The 19086-nt window shown below is 38.0% G+C and overlaps 3 protein-coding genes across 5 annotated transcripts in view; 2 read left to right on the top strand and 1 right to left on the bottom strand.

The window, feature by feature from the left end:
• Positions 1-25: 25 nt before the first annotated feature.
• The window catches only part of LOC130696609 (alpha-L-fucosidase-like), a 36048-nt gene continuing 16987 nt past the window's right edge, over positions 26-19086 (top strand). The window contains exons 1-9 of one of the 2 annotated variants that reach the window (XM_059495240.1): positions 26-444; positions 510-651; positions 732-838; positions 905-1065; positions 1138-1183; positions 1248-1403; positions 1469-1772; positions 1839-1977; positions 2038-2143. In XM_059495240.1, the coding sequence (XP_059351223.1) occupies positions 78-444; positions 510-651; positions 732-838; positions 905-1065; positions 1138-1183; positions 1248-1403; positions 1469-1772; positions 1839-1977; positions 2038-2139 (1524 nt within the window). In that variant the 5' untranslated portion in view covers positions 26-77 and the 3' untranslated portion in view covers positions 2140-2143. Of the gene's footprint in view, positions 445-509; positions 652-731; positions 839-904; positions 1066-1137; positions 1184-1247; positions 1404-1468; positions 1773-1838; positions 1978-2037; positions 2423-19086 lie in introns of those variants that run through there. The other variant, XM_059495239.1, reaches the window with a different exon arrangement.
• LOC130696653 (transmembrane protein 70 homolog, mitochondrial-like) lies at positions 2423-3421 on the bottom strand. Of its 2 annotated transcripts, XM_057519758.2 has the most exons (4): positions 3314-3421; positions 3041-3253; positions 2759-2947; positions 2423-2693 (listed from the first exon to the last, which is right to left on the bottom strand). In XM_057519758.2, the coding sequence occupies exons 1-4, from the start codon at positions 3374-3376 to the stop codon at positions 2490-2492; spliced, it is 669 nt and encodes a 222-aa protein (XP_057375741.1). In that variant the 5' UTR covers positions 3377-3421; the 3' UTR covers positions 2423-2489. The 2 variants fall into 2 exon arrangements, with proteins under 2 accessions (XP_057375741.1, XP_059351224.1); XM_059495241.1 differs by having other exon boundaries at positions 3041-3382.
• Positions 3497-7022, top strand: LOC130696593 (GMP synthase [glutamine-hydrolyzing]-like). The gene is made up of 11 exons (XM_057519683.1): positions 3497-3639; positions 3741-3848; positions 3920-4031; positions 4200-4313; positions 4446-4700; positions 4765-5069; positions 5273-5459; positions 5537-5674; positions 5751-6073; positions 6136-6558; positions 6622-7022. The coding sequence occupies exons 2-11, from the start codon at positions 3747-3749 to the stop codon at positions 6721-6723; spliced, it is 2061 nt and encodes a 686-aa protein (XP_057375666.1). The 5' UTR covers positions 3497-3639; positions 3741-3746; the 3' UTR covers positions 6724-7022.

Raw genomic sequence — 19086 nt, 5'->3', positions numbered from 1 at the left:
TTATTTTTGTTGCAAGGTTTCAATAGCCACTAAACTAATCCAATCAAACTTAACTTTCAAGTGGATTAGGTTTTTGGATGTTATTGGTTTTTCATCTGTGGCCAAAAAAAATGCTGTGGCTGCCAATAACCCTTTTACTTGTTTGGTCAAGTAAAGGCAACCTTGCAGGGTTTCTTGACAAATCAACTGGACCTGAGTCATATTTTGATGTTTTGGCCTTACCTGTGGTGAAAAACAACCCCAATAACTTTGAAAGTAACACCATTGATTTGCAAGTACCAGATAGTGATATCAAAACTCAACATTATACCCCGGACTGGACCAGTCTGGATAGCAGGCCTTTACCCGCTTGGTATGATGATGCCAAATTTGGTATCTTTATCCATTGGGGAGTTTTCTCTGTGCCTGCATATGGCTCTGAATGGTTCTGGTGGTATTGGAAAGGTTAACACAGCCATAATTTTTCTTGGTTTGAGTTGAAGTTTTTATTTAACTGGCAATTGATGTAGGAGCAAAAAAACCTGAATTTGACGAATTCATGCAAAGAAACTATGCACCTGGTTTTACCTATGCTGACTTTGCACCAAAGTTTACAGCAGAATTCTATGATCCACTTGAATGGGCTGAGATATTCAAGAGTTCTGGAGCAAAGTATGCACTTGACAAGAATTGTTGGCATCCAAATCTGGCCACTTTTCAATTATTTAATGATTTTCAATCCAATCCAACAGGTATGTAGTCCTGACAAGTAAACATCATGAAGGATACACACTTTGGCCTTCCAAGTACTCTTGGAATTGGAATGCGATGGACGTCGGACCCAAAAGAGATTTAGTTGGTAGGCAGAAATTACTTGGCTATTTTAATATCTATCTTTGCTTTATATATCGCGCACGATTTCAAGGTGATTTGGCCGAAGCCATCCGCAATTCCACGGATCTTAAGTTTGGCCTTTATCATTCTCTATTCGAATGGTTTCATCCTCTTTATCAACAGGATGAAAAAAATAATTTTACTACTCGAGATTTCGTTAAGTTTAAAACAATCCCCGAGCTTTATGAGATAGTATGGTTTCACTAAAGCATTGCATGCGTTATTCATGGCATAGAAGTTTCATTTTTACCATTTTTTTTTTAGGTAAACAAATACAAGCCGAGCATCGTTTGGTCAGACGGCGATCAAGGTTCCTAAAATAATAATAACCACCTATAGAACAACAGGAATAACCATCTCCAGTAAAATTGAAGGTGCCAAAGACGTTTACTGGAACGCCACAGATTTTATCGCTTGGCTTTACAATGACAGCCCAGTTAAAGAGGACGTGGTAGTTAACGATCGATGGGGATCAGGCGTAGCCTGTCATCATGGCGGCTTTTACACTTGCGATGATCGCTTTAATCCAGGTTATATGAGATTAACATCATAAGCTAATGGAAGAAACCTGACTTGAAAACCATTGGGATTGCAGGAAAACTTTTGTCGCATAAGTGGGAAAACTGCTTGACCATTGACAAGAATTCTTGGGGTTACCGCCGGAATGCCAGACTATCTGATTTTCTATCGACGCATGACCTAATCAAGGAGCTCGCCAGTACTGTCAGTTGCGGAGGAAATATGCTACTGAACGTCGGTCCCACACACGACGGTATAATTGCGCCTATTTTTGAAGAGCGTCTTCGTCAGATGGGTGAATGGCTTAAGGTCAATGGGGAAGCTATTTACTCCACTCAACCTTGGACCCATCAGAATGATACGCTCACTCCAGATGTTTGGTAATAGTTGCTTAATAAAAAAATATACCAAGTTGATGAAAAGCACATTAATTTACATTTTTATAGGTATACTTCGTCCAAGGACGGCAAGACTGTTTACGCTATTTTCCTTTTTTGGCCAAAATGGGATATCCTTAACCTTGGCGCGCCTGAAGTGAGCTCTCAAACACGCATCTCAATAGTTGGCTACGACGGAGACATTGACGTAAGCAAAACTAATACATTTTATGACGCAAAATAAATTAAATTTATTTATTTATTTAAGTGGGTTGTATCGCCGCCTGGCATTCAGTTGACTTTGCCGTCGAAGTCGGAAATTTCAAGTGATTGGGCTTGGGTGGTACAATTAGATAACTTGGTGAACTGAAAAGGTAAAGTACACCTGCATTATTTTCCAGTGCGGAAAATTGCAATTCTTAATGATGAATCGGCGACAAGTCATGGACGTTAACTTTTCGCCGTTGTCCTTATAATAAAATCAGAATACAGCCCAAGCGTTCATGAGCAATTCGAAATCCTTGTCAGTGTGTTATTTATACTGTGCAGTATGTTTGGGGCTAAATTGAAAATCAGTCTGTAGGTGTAGCAAATCTTACTTGTCATTTTACCTTAACTTCTGCACATAGTACATAAAAGTTTTTGAAAATTCATTATGGTTCTGTTTCTTTACTTGCAACAAATTTATTATTACACTTACATGAAGCACCTCCATAGATCTTAAGATTTAGTGTTGCCATTGTTTTGTTCCTTTGGAGTACTCAACTGATAATCTACAGGTTTGTCATAACCCATGAATTTGATGTAATGTTCTGGGTATAGGAAGTCACTTGGGCTGCATAATAATGGGATATTTTTCACACAAAGTGTAGTGAACGCTCCAGGAACATCAGGTACTGATATATCTTCCAGTTTGAAGTTGATCTGTGGGGGTAACTATTTGCTAGCATTGGAAATCAAACAAATTTTAAGTGAACATTTTTATATACCTTTCTTTTTGTTGGCAAAAATTTGTAAACTGATGCTTGATATTGCTCTGTTGCTGGATCAAAAGTTATGTCAGTGACATATTTTTTCGTAACAAAGTGAATGAGAAATGGAGTAACAAAAGTGAATATTCCAACAGCTGAATAAAGTGCAACCATTAGAGGTAAACTGCTTTCTGGTGCAGACATATGCTAAATATGACAATATTAATTTTTCTTTTCGTTTTTAGTTAGGCATAAGGTTGCCCCATGCTTTCTCAAAGTTCAATATCATCTTAACCATACCTCATAAAGAATAGGTTGCATACCAATGCCTATTAAACTAGTGCCAAAGGAAAAGGTTTTTACAGCTTTGACTTGTTTCGCGAGCATTCCCTTATAGATTTGGTGGGGCACATCTGGTGCGGCTGAGGGCCCATCATAATCTTCATCCTTAAATGACTCTGTTCCATACGCGAATCGCTGCAAACTTGGCAGAGAAACTCTCGCCAAAAACCTCTGTAAGCCACATAAAAATTTCAAAATTCTAAACACAGCAAATACATGATATGGTTTTACTTGTCGATGAACACATGCTGAAAATGTGATTGACTGTAAAATCGCCATTGTAAACGTTGCCATGACAACCGCTTGGCAGTTGTTTATAAAATTCCCGGTTCTCGTCTTCTCCTTGCATGCCGATTCGGGTTCTTGAGATACTGCCGTGCCGAGAACGAACACATGCTCAGGGTGTATATTTAGTGTCCTCAGTGTTTCGAACACCACCGTTCTAACAACTTGTGCTGCCTCGTATTATTGAACCACAAATTTCAGAATATACACATTCGCCACTGAAAAAAATCCATCACGTACCAAACCGCCAATAACAAGCTACGCCGTCACTTGTAGGTGGACTCTTCGGTTTTTTTTTTTTTTGTTTTATAGATATTTCTTCATATATTTACTCTCAATCAACTTAATAACTTGTTTTTGTGTGGATTCTTAGTTAAGTATGGATGCAAGCAATGGGAATGAAGTGGATGGGAACCTTAGTCCAACTCCGGTGAACACTGAGAGAATAGCAATTTTGGATGCTGGGGCACAATATGGAAAGGTAAGTTTGAATGATATTTGATTATATGTGTTTTTATTCTTTAACACCGACCATTTAATTTAATATTTTAGGTGATTGATCGGAAAGTCAGGGAACAATGTGTGGAATCAGATATTCTACCTTTAGAGACCCCTGCGGCTGTTCTGCTTCAACAAGGCTATAAAGCAATTATTATTTCTGGAGGTAAAAATTGAAACCAAACACAAAGCACAGACATTCTGTAGTTAGCTTTACTGCTTAATGTTATTATTACACTTAACTTTTGGAAACATAGAAGTGTATACAAATGTTCAGTGTCAAGTCAGGTAATTGGTTGAACCAAAAGATGAAATTTATATTACTTTTGAACAGGTCCTAACTCAGTGTATGCGGCCGATGCCCCACTATACGACCCAGCAATCTTTACATGCGGCCTTCCAGTGCTGGGAATTTGTTATGGCATGCAATTACTCAACAAGGAGTTAGGTAATCAGTCTTGTTTTATACAAAATTCTTATTATAAATTTTTTCACAGCAATATTGAACAAGTTATATATAACAATTATGTAGTGAAATAATTAGAACGTTTTATTATATTCTTTTTTGTGTTCTCTTAAGGTGGAACCGTGGAAAGGAAAGACGTGCGTGAAGATGGGCAATTTGAGATCCAAGTAGAAACGGAATGTCCGTTATTTAAAGGCTTGGAAACTCGACAAAAGGTACTATTGACCCATGGAGATAGCGTTGATAAAGTAGCAGACGGCTTGCATTGCGTGGCAAAATCCTCGCGTCACATTATCGCTGCCATCGCCGACGCACAGCGCCGACTTTACGGCGTCCAATTCCACCCTGAAGTCGACTTGACGGAAAATGGTATGGTGATTTCCTTTCCATTGAGTGCAACTCATTGATCTTAATTGCTGGTATGAAATTACAGGAAAAACTATGCTGCGCAATTTCCTGTTCGATATCAGTGGACTGAACGGAGGTTTCACATTGGAGAAACGAGAGCAACAATGTATCGATTACATCCGGCGTACAGTCGGGCGGGATAAAATCGTCCTTATGCTGGTCAGCGGCGGAGTTGATTCGGCTGTATGTGCTGCTCTCCTACATAAAGCCCTTTGTGAGGGTGACGACTCTTCTCGAGTCCAGGCTATTCACATCGACAACGGCTTCCTACGTAAAGACGAATCCGACCAGGTTGTCAACAGTTTACAGCAGCTCGGGCTCAATCTTCGGGTAATTTGAGATACATATCTGGACCGTCAGCATCGTATGATTGCCCGAAATTTGATTTGAGATTAATTGACATGTCGTCCGATCACATCTCAAATTTAACGGTTCATAATTCCTGTTTTATGATCCGAGTTGTTTTACAGGCAGTGGCTTCTCATTTCTTCTTCATTACCAGCGATCAGATTTGATATTTCCAATTGTTCTAGGTTGTTAAAGCAAGTCTGACTTTCTACGATGCTTCCACCAACGTGCATGGCCGCCAAACTTTGTCGTTGTGTCGGACTGTTAATCCGGAAGAAAAACGTCGAATTATTGGAGATACGTTTGTCAAAGTGGCAGATAGAACGGCAAACGATTTAAATCTCACTTGGGATAATCTACTTCTCGGACAAGGTATCAACCTTCCTTTTTGTGTGTGTGTGTCATATTGCGCAATATTAAATTTCAACATATATGTGAAAATATTACAGGTACTTTAAGACCGGATTTAATTGAATCGGCGTCACATATGGCTTCTTCGCGTGCCGATGCTATCAAGACGCATCACAACGATTCAGAAATGGTCCGACAATTACGTTTACACGGGCGCGTGGTAGAACCTCTTAAAGGTATTGGCATTAAGGTGTTTCCTGTGCTATAGCATTCTAGCAAGATTTTTATTCTTTTCGTAATTTTTCTTAACAGACTTCCATAAAGATGAAGTAAGAGCATTAGGCCGCGAACTAGGTTTGCCTGCAGAATTACTGGAACGTCACCCGTTTCCTGGGCCCGGTTTGTCAATTCGAATCATTTGCGCCGAAGAACCATTCATGGAAGCCGATTTCGGTGAGACGCAAGTGCTGATTCGTCTGATGGTCGACTATGCCAACATGGCAGCCAAGGAACACGCTTTGCTCAACCGGATTGAAATCGCGACGTCAGAAGAAGAGCGTCTTCTTCTGGAAGAACTGTCCAATCGTAATCAGTATGTTGCCACGCTACTGCCTATTCGCACTGTCGGTGTTCAGGTACAAGAGCTTCGCAATTTGGACTTGCAGAATGTTATAAAAAATTGCTTTCTACCCTTTAGGGAGACTGTCGGACGTACAGTTATTGTGTAGCACTAAGCTCAGATCAAGCTCAGCCAAACTGGGATGATCTAGCCGTCTACGCCCGTCTAATACCACGCGTGTGTCACAATGTCAATCGTGTTTGTTACGTTTTTGGCAAAGCCGTACGCGAACCGGTGACCGATGTCACTCCTACTTACTTAACTATGAACGTACTGGCGACGCTGAGAGAAGCGGACTATTTGGCCAACAAAATATTCCGAGATTCCGGTTGCTACAAGAAGCTGGCCCAAATGCCAATCGTCTTGATCCCTCTTCACTTTGATCGCGATTCGAGTCAACGCATTCCATCATGCCAGCGATCAGTCGTTTTTCGACCATTCCTTTCACAGGATTTTATGACTGGACTTCCTGCTATTCCTGATAACCATTTGCCCCAAGAGGTACGTAAAAAGTGGTACATTTTCAAAATTGATCATCCCTTAAAAAAGGATACCGCTTGTTAGGTTGTAGATAAGATGGTTGAAGCCGTCTTAACTGTTCCAGGAATTTCCAGAGTCTTGTATGACCTGACGGCGAAACCACCCGGGACAACGGAGTGGGAATGATTTGATTTACGAACGTTGCTTAGGCAAATGATCTCCGCACTCTTTATAGGACACGGATACGGAGTTGTATCATTGACCAGATTTAGATGGGAAATATTATGAACAGTGAATTCAGCATAGATTTTTGAAGTTGAAAAATCAATCAGCTTTGTCGTCGCGTGAAAATCTCTTAAAGTCGCTTTTTAATAGGAGTTCACGCGATGACTTGTTGACTATTCCTTAAATATACATGCACACTTGTTGGAAATAATGGGTGCATTTGTTTTTCGTCGAACAAATTAAACATTGTTAATGTGCAATTAGGTGAGTTATTGTTGCTTTCCCTTATGAAACTACCCTTTTTCGTCCAATTGTTAATCCAATTCTCTTGGGAAAGTTCAATTGTCTTCCCCCCCCCCCCCCCCCCCAAAAAAAAAAAAGGCGGAAGGCCATTTGAGGCGTTATGCCATTTCCTGAAATTGAACACTTAGACAGTGTGGTATATGTTCGCAAATTGTTAGGAACTATTCAGGTAGCGTTTAACTCTGTAGTACCCAATCGTAATTTTTAAAAGACAGAGGTGTTCTTCACTTTTCAGGAGGATTGATTGATGATACTTGTTGATTAAGCCATGAAGAAGGCCGATAGATGGCTTAGTGGAGGGGTCTAAAATATAAAACTGTAATAGATATTTTCATTACGGATGCGTGACAGTTCGGTAGCAGAAAAACCACTCGCAGAGCCTTGTGAAGTTTTGCACCATCTAGCCCGATATTAGTAAAACCCGAAACATTGTTTTGAAAAGTAGTATCATGTTTTGTTTGCAGGATTTCACTGCACACCAAGTAAGTAACGAGTTTAACCGTGTTAAATGTACGATTTTGGATTCGAGTCTATTTAGATGTTAGAACTGGACATTTAGAACTTTTAACACACCACAGAAGGTTTATTAACAATAGTTTACTTTTACAACTGTAAAAATTCTGCTAAAAGTATATGATTTCGCTCCAGAATTGATTGATTTTCGTTATTCTTGTATAATTCTGAATCGAAATGGCATATTTTACCTAGGTTTTGGAAAAAAAATAATAAGTAGAAAATGTCGGACTTGGAATTCTGACTTGGAATAGTTTGGCAAAACTGAATTTCTAACCACTAGACGTCCACGCAATTTTGTAACAGAAGATTTTTTTTATTGAAGTAAACCTTCAAGAAATTCTAACAAGATGTGTTATTTGCTATCAATATTCCGCAAGAATTGGATCTCCTGTTTACTTTTTCTGGTCATAACCGTATCTGTTCCACTATCGCCTTAATTTTGATGGCTATCAAATTAAGGGGATGGTTTTGAAACATTTGCTTCGACTATTATGTGTGTGGTAGTGCTTTATATACAGGTCGTACCTGAAAACTGAACTTTACAAACTTTGAAAGGCCATGTTATGTTAATTTACTATAGTTTACGACTGAAACTATGCAGATCTTGTGTACTTTGTAAAGGAGAACATAGTTCATTTTTTAAATTTTCGAAATTTTAACTTTCGGTATAACTTCCGGTTTGAAAATGCTTAATAACTTACTATCTGTAAGTCTGAATGAAAAAAGAACCACATTTTCATAATCCTCGTGAAATTTGGGATCGAATCCATGTGTCAGTAGAAAATACCCGAAAATCGTCAAAAATCGAAAATTTTCCTGTTCAGGAAAAATCGCGATTTTGGCAAAATTGGACTTTTCGCCAAAAACAGGTCAAAATAGGTCAGACACACCTTAAATTTCACGAGAATCACGAAAATCATATTTGTTTTGTTGTGGGCCCAGTATTTCTGGAGATATAGGCTACTTCCGGACACCTCCGGTATTTTTTTTTTCAACTTGGCAAAAAGTAAAAAATGAACATTAATATTCCAAACATTTTAAGCACTTTCATCATAAATGAAATGGGGTGGCGGCTTTTTTCGTGTTTGTTTTGCTATTTTACTATTGATTGATCGCGCGAGTTGCATATACTTATAACATTACTTCATTAACAGAGACTACTAGCATTATGTATCACACTAATGGGGAGGTATACCTGATAAGTACAGATGAACATATACCTCGTGCTATTATTATAACCTTATCATGCACGGCCATCTGATGTACAGTCAGGTTTAAAAATAAGCCCGACTTTTTTAAATTTTACGTTACGCTGTAGCATACTGGCACGCTACGGGAAATTGCGGAATACTAATAGCGCCCTAATGTCTCTTTAACTATAAGATTCGTATGTTGAGTGTGCAACACATTCTGTTGATTTTTTTTTCCGATGTCAATTTTGTCCGGCTTTTCATTACTCGTAACAAACGAATATACTCGCTGGAAAGTTGCGTTCTGCGATTTTATGGGTATTATACATCTCTGATTCGTTTCGTTGTGTAATTAGTAGTTCAGAAGTTCTTCGTTACTTCCGATACACTTCGAAAATTTGCATATAAACAATAAGGAACCTTGAATTAAAAATCTAATCAATCACTGGGGGTATATTTAAAATTCGAGAATGCTTATCGTATAAAGTTTTAAAACCTCGGTTGCTTCGCATTAAAACCCGAAAGATTGAACGTTACCGTCGTCTGCCATGTCCGCCATTAGCCATGTCACCATGCAAACATTTTTGCCCTGTTGTTTTTTTTTTTAGTTTTCCCCCTGTTTTGTGCGTCTACATCAACGAGTAAGTAACATACGATCATTATTTTATTCAGGCATTATTATTTTGCTTTATTGTTAGAATTAGGAAGATGGAAACGTTTTATGTAAACCAGCAATGATAAGTTGAACACAGATAGTAAGGAAGTCGATGCTCAGCTGGTGCTTTGGAAAATCAGCCGTATGATTTTTGTAGCATAAAATATCTTTAAGCTCTTCTTCAGAGCATAACAGAAATATTGTTGGCAAATTGTTGAGTATTACTTGGGAGTGAGTCTCTTACCATAGAATTGTGAGTAGAGGTTAAAGGATTGGCTTAACTGTTTCAATAACAAGCACACTAGCTGAGCTATCAGTATTTAACTTATCAGCCTTTTTCATCTGTATCGTAATAATATAAACTAAATGGTTTATTAACCTTTTTCAAGTTTGTATTCAATATCGTGACTTCTGTTGTACTAAATATTTGTTTTTTTGAACTTTTTGAATCTACGTTCAACTAACAAAGCTTTATGACAACTGTTTGTGACAAGCTCTTTTTGAAGAAGATTGAACATATGGAATGTTTGAATGAATGAATGAAAAACTATTTCACAGAAGTAACATTCCCTGTCTTTAGTCTGCTCATATTATGGTCCCAGTAATCCTGGGAAACTAATCGACCTAGTTTTCGTTATTTAACTTGGAGCATTTTTAAAGTCCCGGTGAACCATAAACATACTTAGATCTCTTTTATTAAATTCGTATGTTCTTCTTTTATCTAATTCCTTTACATCTGTTACATTTACATAGGGTCAATAAAAAGAAAATCCTGATAGTCGCCTCATCGCCATCGCCGTCTTCGCCATCGCCATCGCCATCGCCGTCTTCGCCTTCGCCTTCGCCGTCGCCATCGCCATCGCCATCGCCATCGCCGTCTTCGCCTTCGCCATCTTCGCCTTCGCCATCGCCATCGCCATCGCCATCTTCGCCTTCGCCTTCGCCATCACCATCTTCGCCTTCGCCTTCGCCATCACCATCTTTGCCTTCGCCGTCTTCGCCTTCGCCATCGCCGTCTCCATCGCCGTCTTCGCCATCGCCGTCTCCATCGCCGTCTCCATCGCCGTCTCCATCGCCGTCTCCATCGCCGCCTCCATCGCCGCCTCCATCGCCGCCTCCATCGCCGTCTCCATCGCCGCCTCCATCGCCGCCTCCATCGCCGTCTCCATCGCCGTCTCCATCGCCGTCTCCATCGCCGCCTCCATCGCCGCCTCCATCGCCGCCTCCATCGCCGTCATCTCATCGCCATCTACGGGATTCGCTTTGGTGTTGTTTTGTTTTGTTTTGCATTCTAGTGTATAAGTTAACCTGTTGGCTGCCACGCCGTTTGCTCCTATTTTTTTTGGTAGTTGTAGGGACTTGGGCGCTGTTCTCCTCATGGCCATGGGGGGAACAGTCGCCATTGCGTACTGGCGCTAGGCAACTTCTCTTTGTCGGCACGGTGAGAGATATCCTGGGGTGTGCATTCCCAGAATGGACTCTTTCACCGTGCCAGCCCGGGCTTGTCTTCGGACAAGCCCCACCTTGGTCGGGGATCCTTCCGACTCGACGGTAGCGAATGTAGTTGAAGCAACGTACGAGTTGCATGGCGTGGCAGCCAACAGGTTAATTTAGTTAAGTGTATTTATGTATTTATGTATGTATTTGTATGTATATATATGTAATGTAAAATAGTGGTGGAATTGAAGGGTGGAGGTGGGACAATAAAAACAATTTAAAATTTATATATTTGTTTTGTGTATTTCATTTTTATGGTAGTTGACTTATTAAAAGTCAAAAGATAAACGTAGCTTATTTTTTTTTATCAACTTGTTTGACTTGAAGTCTAGCCATAGCAAACAAAAATTACTACGAATTTTCTTTCTTTGTTCAAATTTACTGTCAACTACAAAAAAAAACTAAGAATCTCAAAACAAAATTGGCAAAGGTATGTTAACCCAAGTTTTCAGTGACCAGCACAATGTGACACTTGACTAGCTACTTAGGAACAAAGAAATGACCAAATTCATCTTGAATGTTTCTCCGTTTCTTGAATGAATAAGTAATCCAACAATGCAACAATGATACTGGAAATTTTTCATTTACACTGATAATGCAACATCAACAGCATTCTTTTCTGGCGAATGACTCTGCTGCCACCACGTCACACCAGGTATCTCCCAAAAATCTAGAAGTACAATTAAAAATTAAACCATAAATTGTAAGATAGCCTACGAGTGCCTTATGGAAACTGGATCTGAGAAATTTTGGATCTAAGAGATCCAGGTTGCCCAGACTAGGATCCAGAGAAGAGAACAGATTGTTAAGAACTGCCTTCTGCAAGTAGCACCTTTGGTATTAAATCTGTAATTGCCTAACAGAAATGAAAAACTTGGTTAAATCAAGCCATGCACGGAAGCGGTGTATTTGACTAATGGAGATCAAAAACGTGCTGTCTAAGTTAAGCAATGCTCCTCTTTTGAATAATTTAGAATGTGTTACACAATAGTTTACGAATGAATAGCTGCCATAATACCGTTAAGAAATTACTCTTACCAGGTTGACCGATTCAACCCACAAAATCCAGGTATAGGCACGGCGAAATCGACGATAAAATTTCGAAAAGGAAGACGTTCATTTCATGCTTCCATCCTAAATCCGACGCCATGCGAAATGAAACAGCTGATAGAAATTTTGGCAGAATAGCTGACGTGGTGGTTATGAAAACGAATCGGAGTTAGCCACTTGTCCACTAGGTGTCTTGAAAAATATGCATCACAGAATTATTTGACGTGTAAATATGGCAATCCGTTTTGCTATGGCAAATATGTATGGCAATCCGTTTTACACAAAAAAAAAAAAAATTTCGCCAAAAAAAAAAAGAAAAATCACACTTTTTTCTTTTTTTCCGACACGTAGCCATCTACCGCTCAGACTCGTTATTACTGGCGTAGGCAATTTCAGTCCATTGGATGCCCTTCGCAGTTAGTTCAGGAATGTGGATGGAGAATAACGCGTGGCTGGAGGAACAATTGAAAAATGGATAAGATAATACAACAAAAGGATGGTAAGTATAAACATTATTATATTGGTTTTCAATTATTAACTATTGTTTATTAGATCAAATTATGAAGCTGCAGGCCCAATTATTGGAACAACACAAAATATTAGATAACAGAAAAGCTAAGGATGGTAAGGCCTAATACGTAATGATTCTATTTATTTGCTTTTATTCATTTGTGTTTTGTAGCTCAAATTTTGAGTCTACAAGCTCAGCTAGGGGAAAAGAACAAATTGGAACGGAACAGTTTCCAAACAGTGAAAGAGGTTTTTCCAAACTCATCCCTAACTGAACATGAGGATGAATTGGCATTAGGTGAACACAGTCAGGTACCTAAACTTTTCAAATAAGAATTCAAAATAAGTATAGAATTTTAAAAACAATTATTTATTGTTTAGTTATTCAGTCTACCACCTGACAGTGTGTTAAAGTTAAATTCTGTTAGTGCTGCACTAAAAGAATTGTTAGTAATAACTCCATGCAGTGAAGGAATTGAACAATTGTGGGACTGTATTTGGGCCGAAAATGGGTGTGGTATGGAAACCGAGATATGGCATGAGTTCAACATAAAACATGAATTAGGTACTTTTCGGTTTTTTGTCTATTGAAAAAAGTATTTTTAATGCAACTATTTTGCATACACAGAATTTTAGTGGGGGATCAAGTCAAGTCTGGAAGTGTTACAGGATGGAAGAGTGAGCCTACAGTTGAAAAACACTGAAAGTGCATTACCATTAAGGTATGAGGTAAAGTAATAGAGTATGCAAATTGTCTAATGAGAAGTACCATCTTGTGTGAATGAATCCTGTGTAACAGCAATCCTTTATAGTTCTGTCACAGCTAGAGCCTCAAATAATTCTGCTGCTCTGGCTAAAGAACAACTTGTCCTTTACGTTCAGAGTGTTGGTGAAGCTGGGTACTTAAATGGCCCTAAAGATGTTTCATTTCGCTGACATTGCAGCGATGAACATCATACATGGACTTTTTAGGTATGAAAGGAATTTTCTTGAAAATTTTTTGAATTTATGACAAAGCATTTCTCCTGCTTTTTGCCAACCATGTCAAATCTAACAAAAAAAATTTATCCAATAGGAAAGGATTTTCAGCATACTGGGAACACAACTATCAACAATGCAACATTCTAGGGGTGCTATTTTATCATTCAAGAGCCTTATACAATGATTTTCATCTGCAATTTGTATGTCCTTTCCCAAGCTTCTGCCAGAAGTTGAATCTATAAGTCATGTAAGTCACATGAGCAACAATTGATATGTTTAATGGTGTTGTTTTTCTTTTCTCAATATAGGTTAATAGTAAAATTGGATCTGAAAAGATTCTTGGTTGGGGCAAGACACTGAATAAATTGTATTGATTGGATGGATGACATGACATTGCTATACTTAATTCGGATTCCCCAGACGGTATTTGATATTTAAAAAATTGAAGTGCATATCTGGGCTGCCTTCCTTTCCGAAGCCCCGTTTCCCCTTGACTCGTAATAAGCCCGTAGGGGGTCATGCCCCTACTGTACGGTATATATAAAAACAACATATACCGAGGTTTGGAGGGCTCTGGCCGGAAAGGGGACGTGGGGTGCCGCTTCGTCCGATGATGTGTTCACGGAGGGTGACGTGGCTGCCCACAAATCCGAACTAAAGGTTAATCGCTCCTGTAAAAATGTTCCAAATCTTCAGCTCTTCTTCCGGCTTCTCTTAGCCAATCACCGGGTAATCTCCCCGGTGGGTCAACAAGGCAGTGTCTCCCCCTGCCTGGGTTGACGGCAACTTTTGAAAGGGCTATTGTGCCTTTTTAAAGTTGCAAAAATAATTGTAATGTGCAGAGAATTGTCAATAAAATTTTTTTTATAAAATGTTTTTTGCAAAATTTGTTATTTTCATTGTCTGTGTTCACACATTACATTTATCAATTTTTTTTTTTTAGCTTGCTCATTTCACCTTTATTGTTTATGCCACCTTTGATGGTAAGCATTGTTTCCATTTGTTTATCGTTTATCTGTATGCATTCATTTATTTTTCATGGATCGAACCCTGGATGTTCGGCATACCGCGCCGATGCTTTACCAATGAGCCATGAATCATATAATGTCAAGTCGGCTTTTTTCTAGTCACTTGCGGACTTGCATTTACACTTTGAATAAAACTGACCAATACTGCAATATTTTTTTCTACATTTAGACATAGCTCTTTATACATCTACTAAGGTTTGAACCCAGGGTAACAGTTATCGCAGCTGAATGCTCTACCACAGAGCTATGGACCTTAAGAAGGGAATAGAAAGATAAACATATAGTTGTGAAAGACTGCATAAACATCCTAGACGATAACATATGATATGCGATAATAAAAAATTTAAATATATCTCGTGGCTCAATGTTAGAGCATCGGCGTTGCACGCTGAATGTCTGGGGATCGATTCCCATGCCAGTAAAACAATATACAAAGAGAATATAAGAAAATATCCATGTATTAGTGTAATAAATAATAATTGAATACTTACAGATAAACGATACAACGGTGGCAAAAACAATAAAGATGAATTGAGCAAGCTAAAAAAAAAAAATTGATAAATGTAATGTGTGAACACAGACAATGAAAATAACAAATTTTGCAAAAAACATTTTATAAAAAAATTTTATTGACAATTCTCTGCACATTACAATTATTTTTGCAACTTTAAAAAGGCACAATAGCACTTTCAAGAGTTGCCGTCAACCCAGGCAGGGGGAGACACTGCCTTGTTGACCCACCGGGGAGATTACCCGGTGATTGGCTAAGAGAAGCCGGAAGAAGAGCTGAAGATTTGGAACATTTTTACAGGAGCGATTAACCTTTAGTTCGGATTTGTGGGCAGCCACGTCACCCTCCGTGAACACATCATCGGACTAAGCGGCACCCCACGTCCCCTTTCCGGCCAGAGCCCTCCAAACCTCGGTATATGTTGTTTTTATATATACCGTACAGTAGGGGCATGACCCCCTACGGGCTTATTATGAGTCAAGGGGAAACGGGGCTTCAGAAAAGAAGGGAGCCCAGATATGCACTTCAATTTTTTTAATATCAAATACCGTCTGGGGAATCCGAATTAAGTATAGCAATGTCATGTCATCCATCCAATCAATACAATTTATTCAGTGTCTTGCCCCAACCAAGAATCTTTTCAGATCCAATGTTACTATTAACCTATATTGAGAAAAGAAAAACAACACCGTTAAACACATCAATTGTTGATCATGGAACTTACATGACTCATAGATTCATCTTCTGGTGGAAGCTTGGGAAAGGACATACAAATTGCAGATTAACTTCATTGTATAAGGCTCTTGAATGATAAACTAGCACCTGTAGAATGTTGCATTGTTGATAGTTGTGTTCCCAGTACATGAAAATCCTTTCCTATTGGATAAATTTTTTTTTAGATTAGACATGGTTGGCAAAAAGCAGGAGAAATTCTTCGTCATAAATTCAAAATTATTTGAAGAAAAATCCTTTCATACCTAAAGAGTCCATGTATGATGTTCATCTCTGCAATAGCAGCAAAATTAAAACATCTTTAGGGCCATTTAAGTACCCAGTTTCACCAACACTCTGAACGTAAAGGACAAGTTGTTCTTTAGACAGAGAAGCAGAATTATTTTCTGAGGTTTCTAGCTGTGACAGAACTATAAAGGATTGCTGTTGTACTGGATTTATTAACACAAAATGGTACTTCTCATTAGACAATGTGCATACTCTATTACTTTACCTCATACCTTAAGGGTAATGCACTCAGTGTTTTTCAACTGTGCTCACTCTTCCATCCTGTAACACTTTTTTTCATCTGTGAATGCAAAATAATAGCATTAAAAATACTTTTTCGATAGACAAAAAACTCTAATTCATGTTTTATGTTGAACGCGTGCTATTTCTAACACATTCCAAAGACTGCATGGACTTATTACTAACAATTCTTTTTGCAGCACTAACAGAATTTAACTTTAACACACTGTCAGGTGTTAGACTGAATAACTTAACAATAAATAATTGTTTGTTAAAATTCTATACTTATTTTGAATTCTTATTTGAAAAGTTTAGGTACCTGACTGTGTTCGCCTAACGCCAACTCATCGGAATGCAAAAATAGCATTAAAAATACTTTTTCAATAGACATAAAACCGAAAAGTACCTAATCCATGTTTCTTGTTGAACTTGTGCCATATCTTGGTTTCCGTACCACACCCATTTTCGGCCCAAATACGGTCCCACAATTGTTCACTTCCTTCACTGCATGGGCTTATTACTAACGATTCTTTTTGTGCAGCACTAACAGAATTTAAATTTAACACACTGTCAGGTGGTAGACTGAATAACTAAGCAATAAATAATTGTTTGTTAAAATTCTATACTTATTTTGAATTCTTATTTGAAAAGTTTAGGTACCTGACTGTGTTCGCCTAATGCCAATCCATCCTCATGTTCAGTTAGGTTTGAGTTTGGAAAAACCTCCTTCACTGTTTGGAAACTGTTCCGTTCCAATTTGTTCTTTTCCCCTAGCTGAGCTTGTAGACTCAAACTTTGAGCTACAAAACACAAATGAATAAAAGCAAATAAATAGAATCATTATGTATTAGGCCTTACCATCCTTAGCTTTTCTGTTATCTAATATTTTGTGCTGTTGCAATAATTGAGCCTGCAGGTCCATAATTTGATCTAATAAACAATAATTAATAATTCAAAACAAATATAATAATGTTTAGACTTACCATCCTTTTGTTGTATTATCTTATCCATTTTTCAATTGTTCCTCCAGCCACGCGTTATTCTCCATCCACGCTACTGAACTAACTGCGAATGGCATCCAATGGACTGAAATTGCCTACGCCAGTAATAATGAGTCTGAGCGGTAGATGGCTACGTGTCGGAAAAAAAGAAAAAAGTGCGATTTTTTTTTTTTTTTCCGCCTTTTTTTTTTTTTTTTTTTTTTTTTTTATGTAAAACGGATTGCCATATAAAACGGATTGCCATATATTTTACCCATAATAAAAACAAAAAACATTGGCCTTTTTTTCTCTTTTACCTCTATCGCCATCTACCGGTAACATTTCTAGTTAATTCTCTACATACACCGACTGAAAAACATTTTAAGCCGGACAAAATAAGCCCGACTTTCTGTTTTTTATGGTTAATTCAAAAAGTAAAAGCCTGATAAAAATATATACCCTATTTTCGTGATTAGCGATCAATTTCGAATCGGAATAATGTATTTTTAATGAAATCTAGGATTTGAAGAAAATTGGAAAAGTGAGAAGGCTATAGCCTTTTTAGTTTTTCAATGTAGGAAAAATTTTAGATTTCGCTTTAAATACACGGTTTCGATGCAGCATTGAACGGGCATCACGAATGTCAGAGTTGTTTTCTCGTGGGACTCATAGCTTTTGAATAAAACGTAAAAAACGGTAAAAGTTGGGTTAAAAAATAAGCCCGCGCTTACATTGCCGGGCTTTAATATTTTTTCTTATTAAAAAATAATAGCATTAAATCTAGATAACTATAGATGATTCTGATTCAGGATTAACCAAGGAACACGAATATGGAATTAGTTTTTAGGTAGATATTATAGTTTTGGAGTAATCTAAAATATTTTAAGCCCGACTATATAAGCCCATTCTATAACTAGAAATGTGACCGGTAGACGGCGATAGCAGCAAAATAGAAAAAAACGCCTATATTTTTTATTTTTATTATGGGTAAAACGGATTGCCATACAAATATACTATGCCATTTAAATGATTTCTTGCTTCTTTTTTTGTAAAAAGTTTTTTTAGTGACTTTGTTGTTTGAACTCAAAATTCGTTATAGGCGTAGATTCATCAGGCTCATCAACAAAATTATAAATTTCTTAGAATTATTAACGATAGCACATACTTGCCTCAAACTTTACGTGCCGCATGCAGAGAAAAGAGGCTAATGATGGTCAATAAGTTAACGATACCTACATTGGTTACTTGATCAAGAAATTCTGTCTAGGTGAGAATGACAAAGACCACCATTTCAGAAAACTTTTCTCCTCTACGTGGCGAATTTATTTCGCAATAGATGGCGATCACAGCGATCACAATTTCAGACTTTTTTTTTCAAACAACAACGATATAACTATAAAAATATGTGATGTTGATTTAAACTTGAAGGAAGATTTTAAAAATTGCCTTCATGTTGAAACAAGCCTTCTAATTCATGAGCTATTACGATTAAAAGTGGCTTCATTTAAAGCACTTGTGATTATGTTTTAATCGCGAACTACATAACTAACAGGAAAAACTGGTACTTTATCCAGAAACAGCCTTCATGTTTGGTTAAAATAGGTTAGGTTTCATCGGAATTACCAGTCTAAGTCTAGCTTGCACTTTTTTGTGAAAAAGTCGGTCTTCAAAACAAGCCCGACAAAACAAGCCCGACAAAATAAGCCCGACAAAAGCATTTTGCAAGCTACCAAACGAGACCGATAGATTTCGCGGTGGTAGATTCCACCAAACGTTTACGCATTTTAAACTGGTCAAACAGCAGAAAAATGAAAAGAGAATCGATGGGAGGTAAAAGATTCGGAGTGTGACCATACCGATACTA

The sequence above is a fragment of the Daphnia carinata genome, chromosome 5 (assembly GCF_022539665.2).
Source record: "Daphnia carinata strain CSIRO-1 chromosome 5, CSIRO_AGI_Dcar_HiC_V3, whole genome shotgun sequence".
NCBI lineage: Eukaryota > Metazoa > Arthropoda > Branchiopoda > Diplostraca > Daphniidae > Daphnia > Daphnia carinata.
This window is presented reverse-complemented; position numbering and strand designations above follow the sequence as displayed.

Excerpts from the sequence above, each read along its gene's own strand:
- LOC130696593 (XM_057519683.1), top strand. The coding sequence starts at position 3,747 with ATGGATGCAAGCAATGGGAATGAAGTGGATGGGAACCTTAGTCCAACT. Across the intron at positions 4,032-4,199 it reads AGCAATTATTATTTCTGGAG|GTCCTAACTCAGTGTATGCG; the intron begins GTAAAAATTGAA and ends ACTTTTGAACAG. Across the intron at positions 6,559-6,621 it reads ATAACCATTTGCCCCAAGAG|GTTGTAGATAAGATGGTTGA; the intron begins GTACGTAAAAAG and ends ACCGCTTGTTAG.
- LOC130696653 (XM_059495241.1), bottom strand. The coding sequence starts at position 3,376 with ATGGCAACGTTTACAATGGCGATTTTACAGTCAATCACATTTTCAGCA. Across the intron at positions 2,948-3,040 it reads TGCAACCTATTCTTTATGAG|CATATGTCTGCACCAGAAAG; the intron begins GTATGGTTAAGA and ends TGTCATATTTAG. Across the intron at positions 2,694-2,758 it reads TTTTGCCAACAAAAAGAAAG|ATCAACTTCAAACTGGAAGA; the intron begins GTATATAAAAAT and ends TTACCCCCACAG.